At 42.6% G+C, this 15,862-nt stretch overlaps 1 protein-coding gene across 2 annotated transcripts in view; it reads right to left on the bottom strand.

Moving 5' to 3' along the window:
• LOC132121358 (transforming growth factor beta-1-induced transcript 1 protein-like) overlaps window positions 1-15,862 on the bottom strand; it is a 120,999-nt gene that overhangs the window by 104,019 nt on the left and 1,118 nt on the right. Inside the window, exon 2 of one of the 2 annotated variants that reach the window (XM_059530673.1) lies at window positions 14,434-14,484. The exons of the other annotated variant lie outside the window; for it this stretch is intronic. Coding sequence (XP_059386656.1) covers window positions 14,434-14,484 — 51 coding nt within the window. The remainder of the gene's footprint in view (window positions 1-14,433; window positions 14,485-15,862) is intronic. 2 annotated transcript variants of the gene reach the window in all.

Genomic DNA, 15,862 nt, shown 5'->3' with positions numbered 1-15,862 from the left:
CTATATCAAATTCAATGTCTGGGAATCCAGCCTGCACATGCATCAAAAGAAACATATATTAGCTGAACCCTGTTTGTTTTATGTGTTATTTATAGCAAATCATATTACAGATGCTTTGTAAAATTTAAGTTAAACTGCGGTCCCAGCGCGTGCTGAACTGTGTGTGGTGAACCGAACAGTTCTGTTTTTTCAGCGAACCGTGCCACCCCTACTGGGCATGTACTGAGAGACTGTGCAGTGGAACTCACTGATGTACGTATTCACAGACATTTTCAACATCTCATTAAGTAAGGCTGTTGTCCCCACATGCTTCAAAGCTACCACCATCATTCCAGTCCCGAAGAAGCAATCTCCATCTTGCTTCAATGACTACCATCCAGTTGCACTTACCCCCATTCTAATGAAGTGCTTTGAAAGGCTAGTCATGCACCACATCAAGTCTGCCATGTGCTTTGTGCTGCTTTACTTGTCTTTCTTTTTAACATGACCTATTTGTATTTTTGTATAGTTGTACTTTATATTTTATTATCTGTATTTAATATTCTACTGTTAAGTGTTATCTGTATGCATCAAGGGTCTGAGAGTAATGCAATTTCTGCAATTATCTGTATGTTGTAATGATCGTTCAAGAAGGTGAGGAAGCAAGTGCGAGTTTAGAACATTTAATGAATAATAACACAAACAATGAAAACGGGGGAAGAGCCGTGAAGGTGGGTGGTGAGATCCGGGGATGAGGAGGAGTGGACAGGGTTCCGGAGACTGGACAATCCAACGAAGAAAAGCACATAAACAAGAACGGTAGAACATAAGAAACACTGAGATCGACAAACAATGCTCTGACAAACACAAGACGCCAGACAGGGCAATATATAGGGAAGGGTAATGAGTAGCAGCTGGTGATCATGAACAATTAGCGGAGACGCCCACACGAAACAATCAGTGCTGACACAAAACTCCACCCACATAGTGCAAAACCCGAGACCACGGTTTACCAACCGTGACAGTACCCTCCCCTCCTGGCATTCCCAGACGACCCTAGCTGAAGATTTTAATCATCAATCAGGGAGTGATCCGGTATGTCCCTAGCAGGTACCCAACTCCTCTCCTCCGGACCGTAACCCTCACAGTCCACCAAGTACTGGAATCCTCGTCCCCTCCATCTCGAGTCCAGAATACGATTGACTGAATAGGTGGGTTAATGCGTGAATAAAACACGGGTTTGATTTTGGATACGTGGAAGGCAGAATAAATCGTTTTTGGAACCCGGGCGGTACGATAGAGAAAAACCACTGAGCCTGCCTGGAATTGAGTCTTTTGGCAGTTCTAATGTATTCTAGGTTCTTATGATCGGTCCAAACGATGAAAGATACCCCCGACCCCTCCAACCAGTGACGCCACTCCTCTAAGGCTAATTTGACGGCCAACAATTCTCTGGTACCAATGTCATAATTACCTTCTGCAGGAGATAACCGATGAGAAAAAAATGCACATGGATGCATCTTGTCGTCTGAGGCAGCACGTTGGGAAAGAACTGCACCTACTCCCACCTCTGATGTGTCGACCTCCACCACGAACTGACGTGTGGGATCAGGTGCTATTAAAATGGGAGCCGAAAGGAAGCGGCCCTTAAGGTTGGAAAATACAGTTTTGGCTGTATTAGACCACCTGAACGCAGTACTGGGGGAGGTCAGGGCGGTCAGAGGTGAGACTAGTTGGCTGAAATTACGAATAAAATGTTGATAAAAATTGGTGAACCCCAGAAACCGCTGTAGGGGCTTCTGGACTTGGCCAATCTATCACAGCCTTAACCTTGTCAGGATCCATACGTATTCCCTCAGACAAGACGATGTACCCTAGGAAGGGAACAGACTGTGCATGGAATACGCATTTCTCCACCTTGACAAAAAGACCATTCTCAAGTAATCTCTGGAGCACTCGTCTGACGTGTTGCACATGTTCCTGGAGAGATGAAGAAAAAAATTAGTATGTCATCCAGGTAAATATATATAAACTGATCTTCCATGTCACTCAACACGTCATTCACGAGTGCTTGGAAAACCTCTGGTGAGTTGGAGAGCTGAACGGCATCACCAAGTATTCAAAGTGCCCTCTAGGGGTGTTAAAGGCGGTTTTCCATTCATCCCCCTTCCTGATGCGGACCAAATGATAAGCGTTACGTAAATCCAATTTTGTGAAGACGGATGCTCCCTGTAACCTCTCGAACGCTGAAGACATAAACGGCAAAGGATAGGTATTCTTTACCGTAATGTTGTTCAGCTCCTGGTAATCAATACAAGGTCGCAGGGAACCATCCTTCTTACCCACAAAAAATAATCCGCCCCCGCTGGAGAAGAGGAAGGGCGGATCATCCTCGATGCCAAAGAATCAGAAAAATATGTCTCCATGGCCTCCCTCTACGGAATACAAAGAGATAAAGTTTGTCCTTAGGCGGAGACTTACCTGGAACTAAATCTATGGCACAGTCATAGGGACAATGTGGAGGGAGAGAAGCAGCACGGGACTTACTGAACACTTCCTTCAGGTCCAGGTACTTCGTGGGCACGTTTGACAAAACCATGGTCTCCTCCTGTAAGACAGAAACAGACACAGCAGGACAAGCAGAAACCAGACAAGACTCATGACAACTTTCACTCCACAAGGTGACAGTGTTGGAACCCCAATCCACTCGTGGATTGTGCTTGACCAGCCAGGGATGACCTAAAACAATGGGTGCCACAGGGGATTCCATGAGGAGCAGGGATAGGGTTTCGTTGTGGTTGTCAGATGTGAGAAGAGTTATGGGTTCAGTGGTGTGGGTGACGTGTGGCAGTTCCTGTCCATTGAGTGCGCTGACGTGGATCTGACGGGACAGGGGAAGGACAGGAAGGTTCAGGTGATGTGCAAGGACAGTGTCAATGAAATTACCTTCGGCTACAGAATCCAGAAGGGCGTGACAGGTGTGATTGTTGTTGCCCCACCGCAGTTTCATCGGAAGGAGAGTTGACGATGTAATTGAGGACTTCCCGTCGGAGATCCCACCCGATAGTAGCCTCAAACTTACTACCGGGCTGGCTCTTTTACCGGACACGTGCGTAGGAAATGTCCCGAGCCACCGCAGTATAGACATAGTCCTCGGGAACTCCGCCTCTCTCTCCTCCCGGGACAGTAGAGCTCTACCCACCTGAATGGGTTCGTGATCAATGACGGAGCCGACCATGTTCTCTCGACTCGAGTTACCACTCTCCGGAATGTTGAGAAGGCGTGTGTGACTGGTCTGCGCCCCAGGCGGTTAATCCGAGCGTCCACGCGGAGCGCTAAGTCGATGAACCCGTGGAGACTGGTTGGCAACTCGAGGAGGTAGATCTCCTTATGAACACGGTTGGCCAACCCATGCAGGAATCTATCCCACTGCGCCTCCTCGTTCCACTTGCACGCAGCTGCCAAGGTGCGAAACTTGATGGAATAGTCCGCCACGGATAGATCTTTCTGCCTGAGATCCGCGAGCTGACGGGCGGCTTCCTTGCCGGCCGCGGCCGAACACTCTCCTCATCTCCTCAGAGAGGGAGTGGAACGAGGCGCAGCACGGATGGTGGTTCTCCCTCACCGCCGTTCCCCACAAAGCGGCCCTACCGGAAGATGAGATTCGGTTGGAAGTGGGCTTCGGGGAGGTCCCGGGGAACGAGTCTGCTGGGTAAGCTCAGACACTTGTGTCACCAGCGCTTGGACCGCACGTCCGGTGTTGACTATACTCTCCTGCTGCTGATCCATGCGGGTGACACTTTGATGGATGTCGGTGAGAGAAGTGGTGCTCGCTGCTTCCATGTCGTTCAAGAAGGTGAGGAAGCAAGTGCGGGTTTAGAACATTTAATGAATAATAACACAAACAACGAACACGAAGACAGGTGGTACTGGGAATCTTGACGGTAAGGGCGATGTCCAGGCAGAGGCAGAGCTCACGGGTGATCCAAGGTGCGATGGTGTGTTGGCAGCAGGAGAGTGTGACACAGGAACTGCGGAAGAGCCATGAAGGTGGGTGGTGAGATCCGGGGATGAGGAGGAGTGGACAGGGTTCCGGAGCCAGGACAATCCAACGACGAAAAGCACATAAACAAGAACGGTAGAACATAAGAAACACTGAGATTGACAAACAACGCTCTGACAAACACAAGACGCCAGACAGGGCAATATATAGGGAAGTGTAATGAGTAGCAGCTGGTGATCATGAACAATTAGCGGAGACGCCCACACGAAACAATCAGTGCTGACGCAAAACACACACAACTCCACCCACTTAGATCAAAACCTGAGACCACGGTTTACCAACCATGTCATATGTATGTACTGTATATGTGGAAGAATTGACAATAAAGCAGACTTGACTTGATATGAAAAAAAAAATCACAAACACACAATACATATATTTTTTAATTAACTGTCATTGACCAATTTAAAATATTTGTTGTCTGATTTGGAAAGTTTATCTTGTATCTGACATGTTATGTTATAAGTTGATCATTTGTTATGAGAAATGTTATCTGCTAGTCTTGACTGTGTTGTTATTTTCAATCATCCAAGGTTGATGTTGGTAACACTTTTTAAAGTTGTAGTGCATTACAAGGCATTTGTTCCATTCATCTAAATTAAATGTATGAAATTGAGATTTAGAACATTTTGTTGTGCCTCTGTGCATGCATTGTTCTCTACCCTGACAACATTTTACAAATAAACTTCTAAAATGTTTCAATCTGTCTGTTTTATTAAAATTTTGTAGAATTACAAATTGATGGTAATGCTTATTATTTTTGTCATATTAACACATTATTTAGCAGTTTCTGAGTTACACATAATGTTTTTAAATGATGTGTGATCCATCTTAACACACAAATTGTGCTAAATTTGACATGTGTTGTCCCTGAGCACACTCAACACGTGTTAAAATTCTGCATGTCATTTTTAACATTTTTATCTCTTTTTGCAGTGTAACTTATGCATTGAAGAGTACAAAATCATCAGGACAAAACAAGAACATATGTTTGTTTTGTTTTTCTTTTCATTTTTACTTAAAGAGATAATTCACGGAAAATCTGCCATGATAATTGGAAGATTTCTGCCAAGATTTCATTCACCTGGTAGAAAAAGAAATATTATTAAAATGAATGTCATGATTCTCACTATGACCACTAAATAGCAGCAGTAATTCATTTATTGTCTCCTTTGCCATTTCCACTCTGTAATATAGGTTGTTTCACATTTTTGCTAATGGATTTATATTAAAAAGACATTATAAAATCACTATTGTAACATTTAAAAATATTTTTTTAATGTTTAAAATCTCTTTTCATTTTATATTGAATCTACTTGAATTACACAGATGGCCTATTTTGAATTTACAACAGCAATTTTCAGTAAAAAGTGGCTAGTTTGTATCCTTGTTTACAATCTTAGTTTCTCTCACTTGTAAATCAAATGCCCATTCACAAACATGAATGGGCATTCCCACCCCAATATCACTGACTATCTGATATTAATCACTCTGCCCTTTTAGGCAGTGGCAGAACCAGGATGTTTACATAGGGGTAGCCAAGAAGGGGCAGCAACCAGTCTTGGGTGGCACGGAAATCTTCATTATTTCAATATAGAAATGGATTTGACTATAAAGTACTGGACTGTTTTAATGTCTAAAATACAACTGATTTTATTTCCTAGGCTCCAGTTATTTTAATAAAAGGGTTTTATTGCTCAGTAACTTGGTTCTGGGTCTTAACTCTACCAAAATCTTGTTCTCCATCATTGCATAGGCCCACTCATGGATGAGACATGCAGATAACTATAGTGAACCTTCATTGAATTTTATATAATCAATGAACTTAAAAAGCTATTAGCCAATGTATAATATTCTATTAGTTGACTAAATGAATTCATTGCAGGACATTTTTCATACCTTAATCATGCAAAGTACAAAGGAAAATAATGTAAGAATGTAAAATAAGTTCCCTTTTAGTCTGTCACTCTCGTCATCACGTCAGATTACCGAAGAATTGGGGTCTCACTTAGAGAGACCAATCCACTTTGAGTTTAAACATAATGAACCAATGTACATTGGCATGAGATTGTTGCATCCAGCTGCTGCTGATCACACCATGAGTATAAGTAGGCAGCAGGTGTAGAGCATATTTAGCTTTTCGCTTCGGAGCTGAGCTATCACATTGTTTTGCTCCTGACTACACTACTGAGAGAGGAAGATTGAACAAGTTCAGAGCGCTCTTTGAGAGGTCTTTGTGTTGGTGGTACGGCTCTTCAGAAGTGGTGATTTCCCATGTTGAGTGGGATACACATATCAGGCTGCACTACCCCGCTTGTTTTGCAGGCGCCCATCTCCCCTGTGCATTCAGCACTCTATAAGAGAACAATCACGGGAGCGTCTTTTTAAAAACAATGTTGCATCTGGCAAACTCAACATTACGTCTTTGTAAAGATGATGTGGGTCTTGCTATAGACATCCTGCCACTGGGTGATGGTCAAGATCGCTGCCTCATCTGCCTGGACATTTAGCACGCTTAGGTGGCATTTGTGGATGAGTAATGTTCTCATTGCAGGAAGATGATCATCTCGGAATTGCAGGCCAAGCTCCGTTACCTCAAAGGGGTTGAGCTCCGTTGCCTGTGCCTTGATCTAGTTCTTGCCATGGCGGCAGTCAGACGGGGACTACTTCAGGCAGTAGCACGGGCAGGCTGAGGGTAACTGTAATGGCAAACCCTCCAGGGAACCAACCCACAGGGGACCTTCGCTCCTCTTGCACTCCGCAACCAGTTGAGCTGCCAATGGAACATCCTGGGCCCTCTACAAGGAGTGTACCAGCAGTCTCATTTGGCACTCCTCCCAATGACCCAATGTCGATCACTGCATCGAAGGGTGAGCCGGAGCTTTCTGGAGAGAAAGATTCGGCTGCGCTGCTGCCTCCGGGACTGCAGCAATGCCCGAATCGGATCCAGAAATAACAGCAACCTGGAAGAGGCCTCGGGACGGGTGACCCAGAGAGAGAGGGAACTGCTCTTTGGGGGATGTTGAATGCACCTCTCCTTCCTTCGCAGGAGGGCCGGGTGGAGAATCTGGTTTCCAAAAATCTCGACAGAAAAGCGGTTTTCTCTGTCTCTGGGTCCCAGGAGGGCATGGAGAGTTGCGGACAGACCAACATCAGACAACACTCATCCTCCTCTCTTGCCAGCAGACAGCAACGGTTCGAGAGCGTCATCAAAGGCCCTACTCATGCACTCTCTACCAAAAAGTGGAACCAGGTAACTGTTGCACTGCACACTCAGACCCCTCTTCAGGTCCCTGTGTTCCACTGGTCCACTGATGGTCCCGCTGGTCCAGCTTGTGTGGTGTCTAGGTGCCTGGCTAACCAAACCATCATGCTGGCTCCTCTGGACCATAAGACTTGCAATTCAGTTCGCCTGGCATCCCACCAAGATCAGCAGCATCTGCTTCACATCAGTGAAGGCGGCTGATGCTCCTGTCTTGGGTTCGGAGATCACAGTCCTACTGGTGAAGGATGCAATTAAGCCTGTCCCTCCAGCCAATATGGAGATGGGTTTTACAGCCCCTACATCGTTGTACCCAAGAAAGAAGGTGGGTTACGACAGATCGTGGAACTGCGTGTCTTGATCCAGTCCCTTCACGGGTTACCATTCAAGATGTTGATGCAGGAACACATATTCTTGTATATCTGCCCCCGAGATTGGTTTGCAGCGATCGACCTTAAGGACATGTATTTTCATGTGTCGATTTTTCCGCACCACAGACTATTGCTGCGGTTTGTGTTTGAAGGACGAACATATCAGTACGAGTTCCTGTCCTCCGGGATGTCCCTGTTGCCCCGTGTGTATTCAGGTTGCGGAAGCAGCCCTTGTTCCCTTGAGAGAACAGGGCGTTTGCATTCTCAACTGCCTCAATGACTGGCTCATACTAGATCAGTCTCAGAATCAGTTGGGTGCACACTAGGGGTGTGCATGGATAGTCGAACATTTGAATATTCGTTCTGCTCTAATTATTCGATAAATAAGAATTATATTCGAATTTCGCAAAAAAAAAAAAAAAAGTTCACAATAAAACCTAATTTGGTCACTTTCTGTGAAAAAATAATTAATGAATGAATAAGGGGCCGTTCACATATCGCGCCTAAAAACGCATGGAAAATGCTAGGTGCGCCGCTTTCTCCTCCTTTCCAAAGCGCTCGGGCAGAAGCGCTCCTGAGGCGTCTGCCGTTGCTAAGCAACAATGACGCGCTCTCTCCATGAAGACGCAGAAATTTCAGCAAAGGTTATATGGATTTGCAGCACAAAAAATCGCTTTCAGTAGCTCTGCCTCTAAATTTATTTCAAAATAGCAATCCATATACAGCTATGATCAGCTGTTCCTTCATCTTGGCTGAGCTTTCAACGTTGTTACGGGAAAGGATGAAGCTGAATGTTTAGTTCTTGTCACATGACCTGCAGTGCGCTTGCGGCATTCTGAAAAGTTGAGATGTTTTTAACTTGATGCGGTGCGGACGCGCCTGGAAAAAACGGGTGACTTTTTGAACATTATCAGAACATTTCCCTTGATGCGAGTGGTGCGGATGCAGCCGCCGCCACCAACGATGAAGAGGATGCAATGCCCACTCGTCGGAAAAGGCTGAGCCAGTTCTTCAGCGGTGATTACAGGGAGTCCAGCCAAGACGAGTGGGAACAGTTCTTGCTGGAGCCATGTATTCCACCAGACGAGGGTCCCATTCAGTGGTGAAACGAAAACACGAAGCGCTTCACAAAACTTATTTGCTTAGCACACCGTTACTTGTGAGTCCTGCCAACGTCTGTGCCGTCAGAGCGCATTTTCTCCGTGGCCGGCCTTATTGTTAACAGACTAAGAAGCCGACTTTCCCCCCGATCATGTTTACATGCCCGTGTTTCTTAACAAGAACATGTAAAACAATAGAAAAAAAAGCAAAAAATACTTGCAGACAGTTTCAAAGTTAAGTGTAGGCTACGTTATAAAATAGCCTAATTGCTGCAGGCTGCTTTACGTTTTATCTTTGTTCACTTTTTTTCATTCTTTTTTTTTGCTTTTAATCTGTACTTTTGTTTGTTTGCACGCATTGTTAAAGGGTTTTCAGCTACAAAACACGATGTGTAATGTTCAAGCTTATTGTGTGTAAGCTTGTTCAAAATGACGGAAACAATAAATGTTGCTGAAAAAATTACGTCTGTCTCATTAAACATAATTTAAATAAGCGAATATTCGAATGCCCGTGTTTCTTAACAAGAACATGTAAAACAATAGAAAAAAAAGCAAAAAAGATTTGCAGACAGTTTAAAAGTTAAGTGTAGGCTACGTTCTACAATAGCCTAATTGCTGCAGGCTGCTTTACGTTTTTTCTTTGTTCACTTTTTTTCTTTCTTTTTTTTTTTGCTTTTAATCTGTACATTTGTTTGTTTGCACGCATTTTTAAAGGTTTTCAGCAAAAAACACGATGTGTAATGTTCAAGCTTATTGTGTGTAAGCTTGTTCAAAATGACGGAAACAATAAATGTTGCTGAAAAACATTTTCATAAAACTCATTTCATTACGTCTCATTAAACTTAATTTAAATAAGCAAATTTTCGAATATTCGTTTTTTGTGAGCTCAAATATCCAAATGTGATATTTGTGGAAAACGCCCATCCCTAGTGCAGGGATTTGGTGCTTTTGCACGTAAGCCAGTGGGCCTTAGGGTCAACTGGAAAAAGAGCAAACTCCTTGGTGAAGAGGATCTCTTTTCTCAGTATGGAGTTGGATTTGATCGAGCACGGATGGTTGAGGGAACACTCGGCACGGACGAACTGGCACATAGCTGGTTGCGGGTTCTTTGCAAGTATGCATTTTCCCCAGTGAGCCTTCTGTGCAAGATTAGGGAGGACGAGGAGCAAGTTCTGCTAGTGGAAACTTAGTGGCCCACTCGGACTTGGTTCCCAGAAATTATGTTCCTTGTGACAGACCCTCCTTGGCACATTCCTCTGATGAAGGATCTACTGACTCAGAATCGGGGCACCCCATGTCCAGACCTCTGGAAATTTCATTGCTGGTCCCTGGATGGGATGCGTTGGTTCTAGGTGAATTACCCCAAGAGGTAGTGGACACCATCACTTCAGCGAGAGCACTTGAAGTGGAACCTATTTGTTGAATGGTGCTCTTCACACTGAGAAGATCCCCGAAAATGTCTGATCAGAGTCGCGCTGTCCTTTCTGCAGCAGGGTTTGGAGCAAATGCTGTCTTCCTCCACCCTTTAAGTCTATGTGGCTACGATTGCTGCCAACCATGATCACATGGAAAGGAAGTCGAAAGGAGTTTCTATAAATGAAAACACTGCTTCTGCTTGCATTGGCCTCCAACAAGAGTTTAGGGGACCTGCATGCATTTTCGGTTGATGATTAGTGCCTAGAGTTTGTTCCAGCTGAAAAATGTTGCATTTATTATTTAAATAAGCTTTTGATTTTTTATAACGTTTTATTAAAGAATTATATGGGAAAAATGGTGCCACTGCCTGCTCTACACAATGAGATCCCAACTCTTCCTTTATAAGCTCTTTTTCATTGCGGTTTAATTATCATTTAACTGATGACTGGAGGATTATAATACATTTTCAGAAAGAGTTTAGGACCAATGTTAATTCCAAACAAAGTACCATGTTTTATTATAAAAGGTTGTGCACATTTATTTTATTTATTTATTTCATTTCATTTTCCTTTTTTCCTCTCTTGAAAGTTTTTATTTGTTTCTTACATGAATTTTCAATATTACATTAAAGGTAGAAAAAGATCCAGCATTTTAATTAGATTTTTATAAACTGCACTGCACTTTTAGTTTATGTAGTGGATTTTAGTGTATGCTCCCTCCCACCAGCTATGGTCGCTGGGTGATGTCTTGATGTTTCTTCACAAAGAGTCACAAAGACTCTCCCCAAAATCTTGACCACCTCTCTTCCCCTTCTGTGGAATGAGCTACCAGGCTCCATCTGAATTGAATCTATCACAACTTTTATGATACAGCTAAAGACATGCCTCTTCAGCAAGTTTTTAACAACTTCATATGCTTAAACCAATGCACTTATACACACCCACACATGTTGGGTTTAATTTTTTTTGTTGCTGTTTTGTTGAGGCTATCGGGGGGACGTGGAGGCATAAAGTTAAGAGAGATAATTAATCAGAATACTTTCCAAAATTTGCTCCTGCTCACGCTCACCTTCTCTGGAAGATTCGGTGGGTGATTCAGATTTCTCTTGGCACAGCGATTAGAAGACTTACAGGTTGCTCATGTGACATCTACGTCATCAAGCTCAGTTTGAGTCTGCGCAGTATGCTGGACCCCCAGGAAGTGTGTGCTTCTAATTGACTTAACTTGTCTCCGTTGAATCCAATGGGGTCGCTGTGTCCATTTCTTTTACTGTCTATGGTCTTAAATCGTCGCCCTTCACCAGGCTCCCGACAGGAGTGGGTGTGTGAGAGAGGAGGGGCACTGGATGAGCCAGGGCTGGCGGCGTGTGATGGGGCACACATGATGGAAATGGAGCTTCATCACCGCCGCTGTTTAAAAGCCCAAAGCGCCTCTCCTCGTGAGACCCGTCTCTTCCCCGTGCATGCACACTGGTGTCCTCGTGGGTCCAGGAAGGATGCATTGAGGGATTCCCACACCACCAGAGACGTGAGCCACCGGACCCGCGATCCGGATGAGAACCGCACCCGTTTACACAGCCGACCGGCCAGGATGCCGGGCCATCCATCCCCTGCAAGTGCCGCGGCCAATGAGAGTGATGCGGCCGCTAGAAGAAGCCACTGCCCCTCGCGCCCCGGACCGAAGAGGGGACCGCGTGCGGCCGCCGGACTCCGCCCCTTACGTGGACCCTTCCTCCATGAACACTGCCCGACCTACATGAACCCTGCAGCACGATGAGGACTAGGGTTGCCACCCGTCCCTTAAAATACGGAATCGTCCCATATTTGAGAATTCAATGCAGCATCTCATGCAAATCATCCCACCGACATTCTGTGAAGACTCGTCCTATTATACTCGCTGCACGTCTATCAAACATTCAAATATATAAAGTCAGTAATCAACTTTAGTCAGTTAAAAACCTCATAATCATGAAACGTTTGCAATTAAGATTTGCAACAACGCACCCAAATACAGTAACAGCAATAATGTGCATATGAGGATTTAAGTCTTGAAGATATAAAGTAGATAAATTAGGTGTCATCAGCGCAGAAACCATGATCCACTTACTATACATAATCCATTGCGATGTATTTGTTATTAAATGAATTTACGTTTCGCCAGATTGCCCTTAATTCAAGCCCTCGGTTTACCCGCGCTCATAACATTAGCTCAGAATCAATCACCAAAAGATCCAGTCCGGTTCAGGCCCACAGTGAGTCAGTTGGCTTTACGCTGAATCATGCATGCGCAGTATCATCAGCTCCTCGGTTCTCGAATCGGACGCATCCGAAAGAAACGGTTTTCAGTTCAGTGTACTGATGATCCGAAAACCGATGCAACCGGTTCTTGACTCGAGAATGAGAGTCGCTCTAACCGGCACGTGCTGCAGTTCAGTATCATCAGCTGCTCTACTCGTGGTCATGTTCTGTTTACTACAAACTCAATTTGTGAATGTGTCATCATTAACTATAAATACAGTACAGATATTTCATAAATCATCCCTTATTCTTTAGAGTCTTAATTATTGTCCAACTTCCCTGAAAACCCCTTTTGGCCTATACATTATCTACAATATACAGATTAGAAACATTCATCTTTAAAAAAAAAAGCTAAATAAAATATAGTTATTTTATCACACTTTTCGATGTTTAACAAAATACTTAAAAAATTACACGCATGCGCAGTATCATCAGTCCATCGGTTCTCAAATCAGACGCGTCCGAAAAAAACGGTTTTCGGTTCAGCGTACTATGGATCGAAAACCGATGCAACCGGTTCTTGACTCGAGAACGAGAATCAGCTCATCGGTTCTCATATCGGACGCGTCCAACAGAAACGATTCTCGGTTCAGTGTACTGGTGATCCAAAAACTGATGCAACTGGTTCTTGACTCGAGAACGAGAACTGCTCCGGCAGTGGACGTGTTCGTTCGTTATCTGGCTCGGCTCGGTGTTCATCTTCCGTTCGGTCTTCACAGCAATTCAGTCAGTGTACTGTTTGAGTAAATGAATTACTCCGGGATATTGGTTTATTCTGACTCAGAGGGAGTGTCAGTCACGTTAAAAAACTTAACAGCTTAAGTAATTTGTGGATTAATGCTTATTGGGGACATGAACCATTTCAAACGATTCAGTTCGTTTTGGTGAACTGGTTCAACCGATTCACTAAGAAGAACCAGTTAAATTGAACGATTCGTTCACGAATCGGACATCACTACACCCCACAGGCTGTGTTGAGGATGCACAGTACAGTTCAGGCATTTAAGTGCATCAGAGGTAAAAAAATAAATAAAAAAAAACTATATAAAAACAGTTCAGTTTCTTGCACAGACCGATCGTTTTGTGTCTTTACACATCAAAGTATCATCACAATCTGAACGGTTTAATTTGGTTTTGTTTGTTTATGTTTTAGCCATGATTCCCATCCATTTGCATTATATGACTAACCAAATGCAATGGTTTGAGTAAAATGTCTCAGTTTGTGTTCTACTGAAGAAACAAATTTACCTACATCTTCGATGCCCTAGGGGTATGCAGATAAACATGAAATTTTTATTTTCCTTTAAGGTTTTATTTTCCTTGCATTGGCTTTCAGGATTGCCACTGAAACTACACCCTCACACTTCACTACCCAAAACAATGTTCCTTCCTGACAGTTATCAGTGAATAAGTGCCTGATATATATATAATACAAATATAAGTTTTACTGTAGCGTTTAACTTAAATTCCATACAAAGGGAAATCAAGCAGAAGGAAAGATGATACAGATAATTAGAATGCAGCATCTACAACAGGATGTTATGAGGAAAAAAAAACCTTTTTCAGGCAGACTCTAGCTGTTATTTCAGTCAGATTAAAACAATAATTTATCTCTTTAAAATGTAAACACTTTAGTCTGACCAAAATCAAAATAGTTGAAAATGGAGGATCATTTCGAGAGCTGTGCCAACCATGTATTTCATGCATTCAGAAAAGTCATAGAATGCATACTAGTTGTATCAAGCTTGAATGGTGTTTCAGTGTATAGTGTTGCAATAACAAAACATGCAAAGCAAAATGCTGTAAATGTGTTACATTCAAATAAAACTAGGCCAAAGTTGAGATTTATTTAGATAAAAGAAGCTAAATAATTACAGGGGCATACCAGTCAAAAACACTGAACATACACATCAACTGGTGGACAAACAGACAGAAAACTACGTACCAAACATAACAATACGGGGACTGAGAGGGTAGTTGGATGTATCACACACTCCTGAAGAGAGACAGACAGACTAAGAGAACATAGACACACTGACACACATCAGCAAAGCAAAAATTACAACCAACAGCCTGTTTGTACATTACAGAGGCGGAAAAACTAAAGTGTGTCCAATGAGAGTGAATATGGGTGTGCAATGTCCTGCAATGCTCCAAAAATAGTGTTGTAATTTTCTTCCTGAAGCCAGCAAAATTCCTTCCACATACAAACCACAAAAAGGAAACAGTGGATGGGACATAGACAGATATGTAAACATGGACAGTGTTGGCCTGTTGATAGTGTGACGTTGTAGTTAAAAATATGTATTATTTATTTGCTGCTGCTGTTGTTGTTATTATTATTATTATTTAAGCCTTAAACTAATACCCCTAAGAACACTTCAATTGCCCCCCTTTCAAAAATATTACTTTCATCACCAGTGTAATCTGAACGCCCACTCTAACACCATTGTGAATTTGATGTAATTACTGTATTTCTTAAAAACCTTTTTCTCAATCTAAACTCACTTCACATTATTAGTACACACTCAACATACGACCCAGAGATACTGAAGTCATAATTATTGTACTAATTACAAATAAAAACTAAAGCTATAAAATATACTATATACTAAATATATTATTACTACCTTAAACTATTAGTATTAATTCAGTACTCAGTGCTGAGACACTAAAATTTTAAGAATATATAATACAGTGCTGTATTAATTACAAATGAAAATATTAAATACCTTGGGCACTTTTGTCACTTTATTTCGGACCCAACACTAACAACATTGGTTTTTTATAAATACATTTCTTCTGAATTGCTAGTTGTGCACCTGAATGTCCATATGTAATATTATTTAATATTACTAAGCACTTATCTCTGTCAAGATCACTATCAGTAGATTACTACATCACCCCAGATGAACTTAGTCCATGTAGAAGTTATTTCATCACCCAGTTCAAGAACTCATTGTAATCCAGATGGTTTTTGCACTTTGCTCATATAAGGAGATAGAATTCGTCTCTCTAGAAATTCTAACCATATTTAGAGCTGCATGTCTGTTTGGCTTGGCTTAATTCTGCCACACTCTACATTCATGCGGTATGCTCTGACAAATAACCTTCAAAAGCTCTGAAAACACACACACACACACAAGAGCGGAAGTTATCCATAAATCAGTCAATAACGTTATAATGAGCATTTTACATTTTCTGAGCACTTCTGTAGGAAAGAAAATGCTATGTAATGGCATCAGATATCAATGATATGAAAATATACTATGGTAGTATTAATAGTAATAGTAGAATTATTAACATGCTCACGTATAATGATACATAACTGTACTTTGAATAATAGCATATTATATACTATCTATATAGGCTAC

The sequence above is a fragment of the Carassius carassius genome, chromosome 39 (genome assembly GCF_963082965.1).
Source record: "Carassius carassius chromosome 39, fCarCar2.1, whole genome shotgun sequence".
Taxonomy (NCBI): Eukaryota; Metazoa; Chordata; class Actinopteri; order Cypriniformes; family Cyprinidae; genus Carassius; species Carassius carassius.
This window is presented reverse-complemented; position numbering and strand designations above follow the sequence as displayed.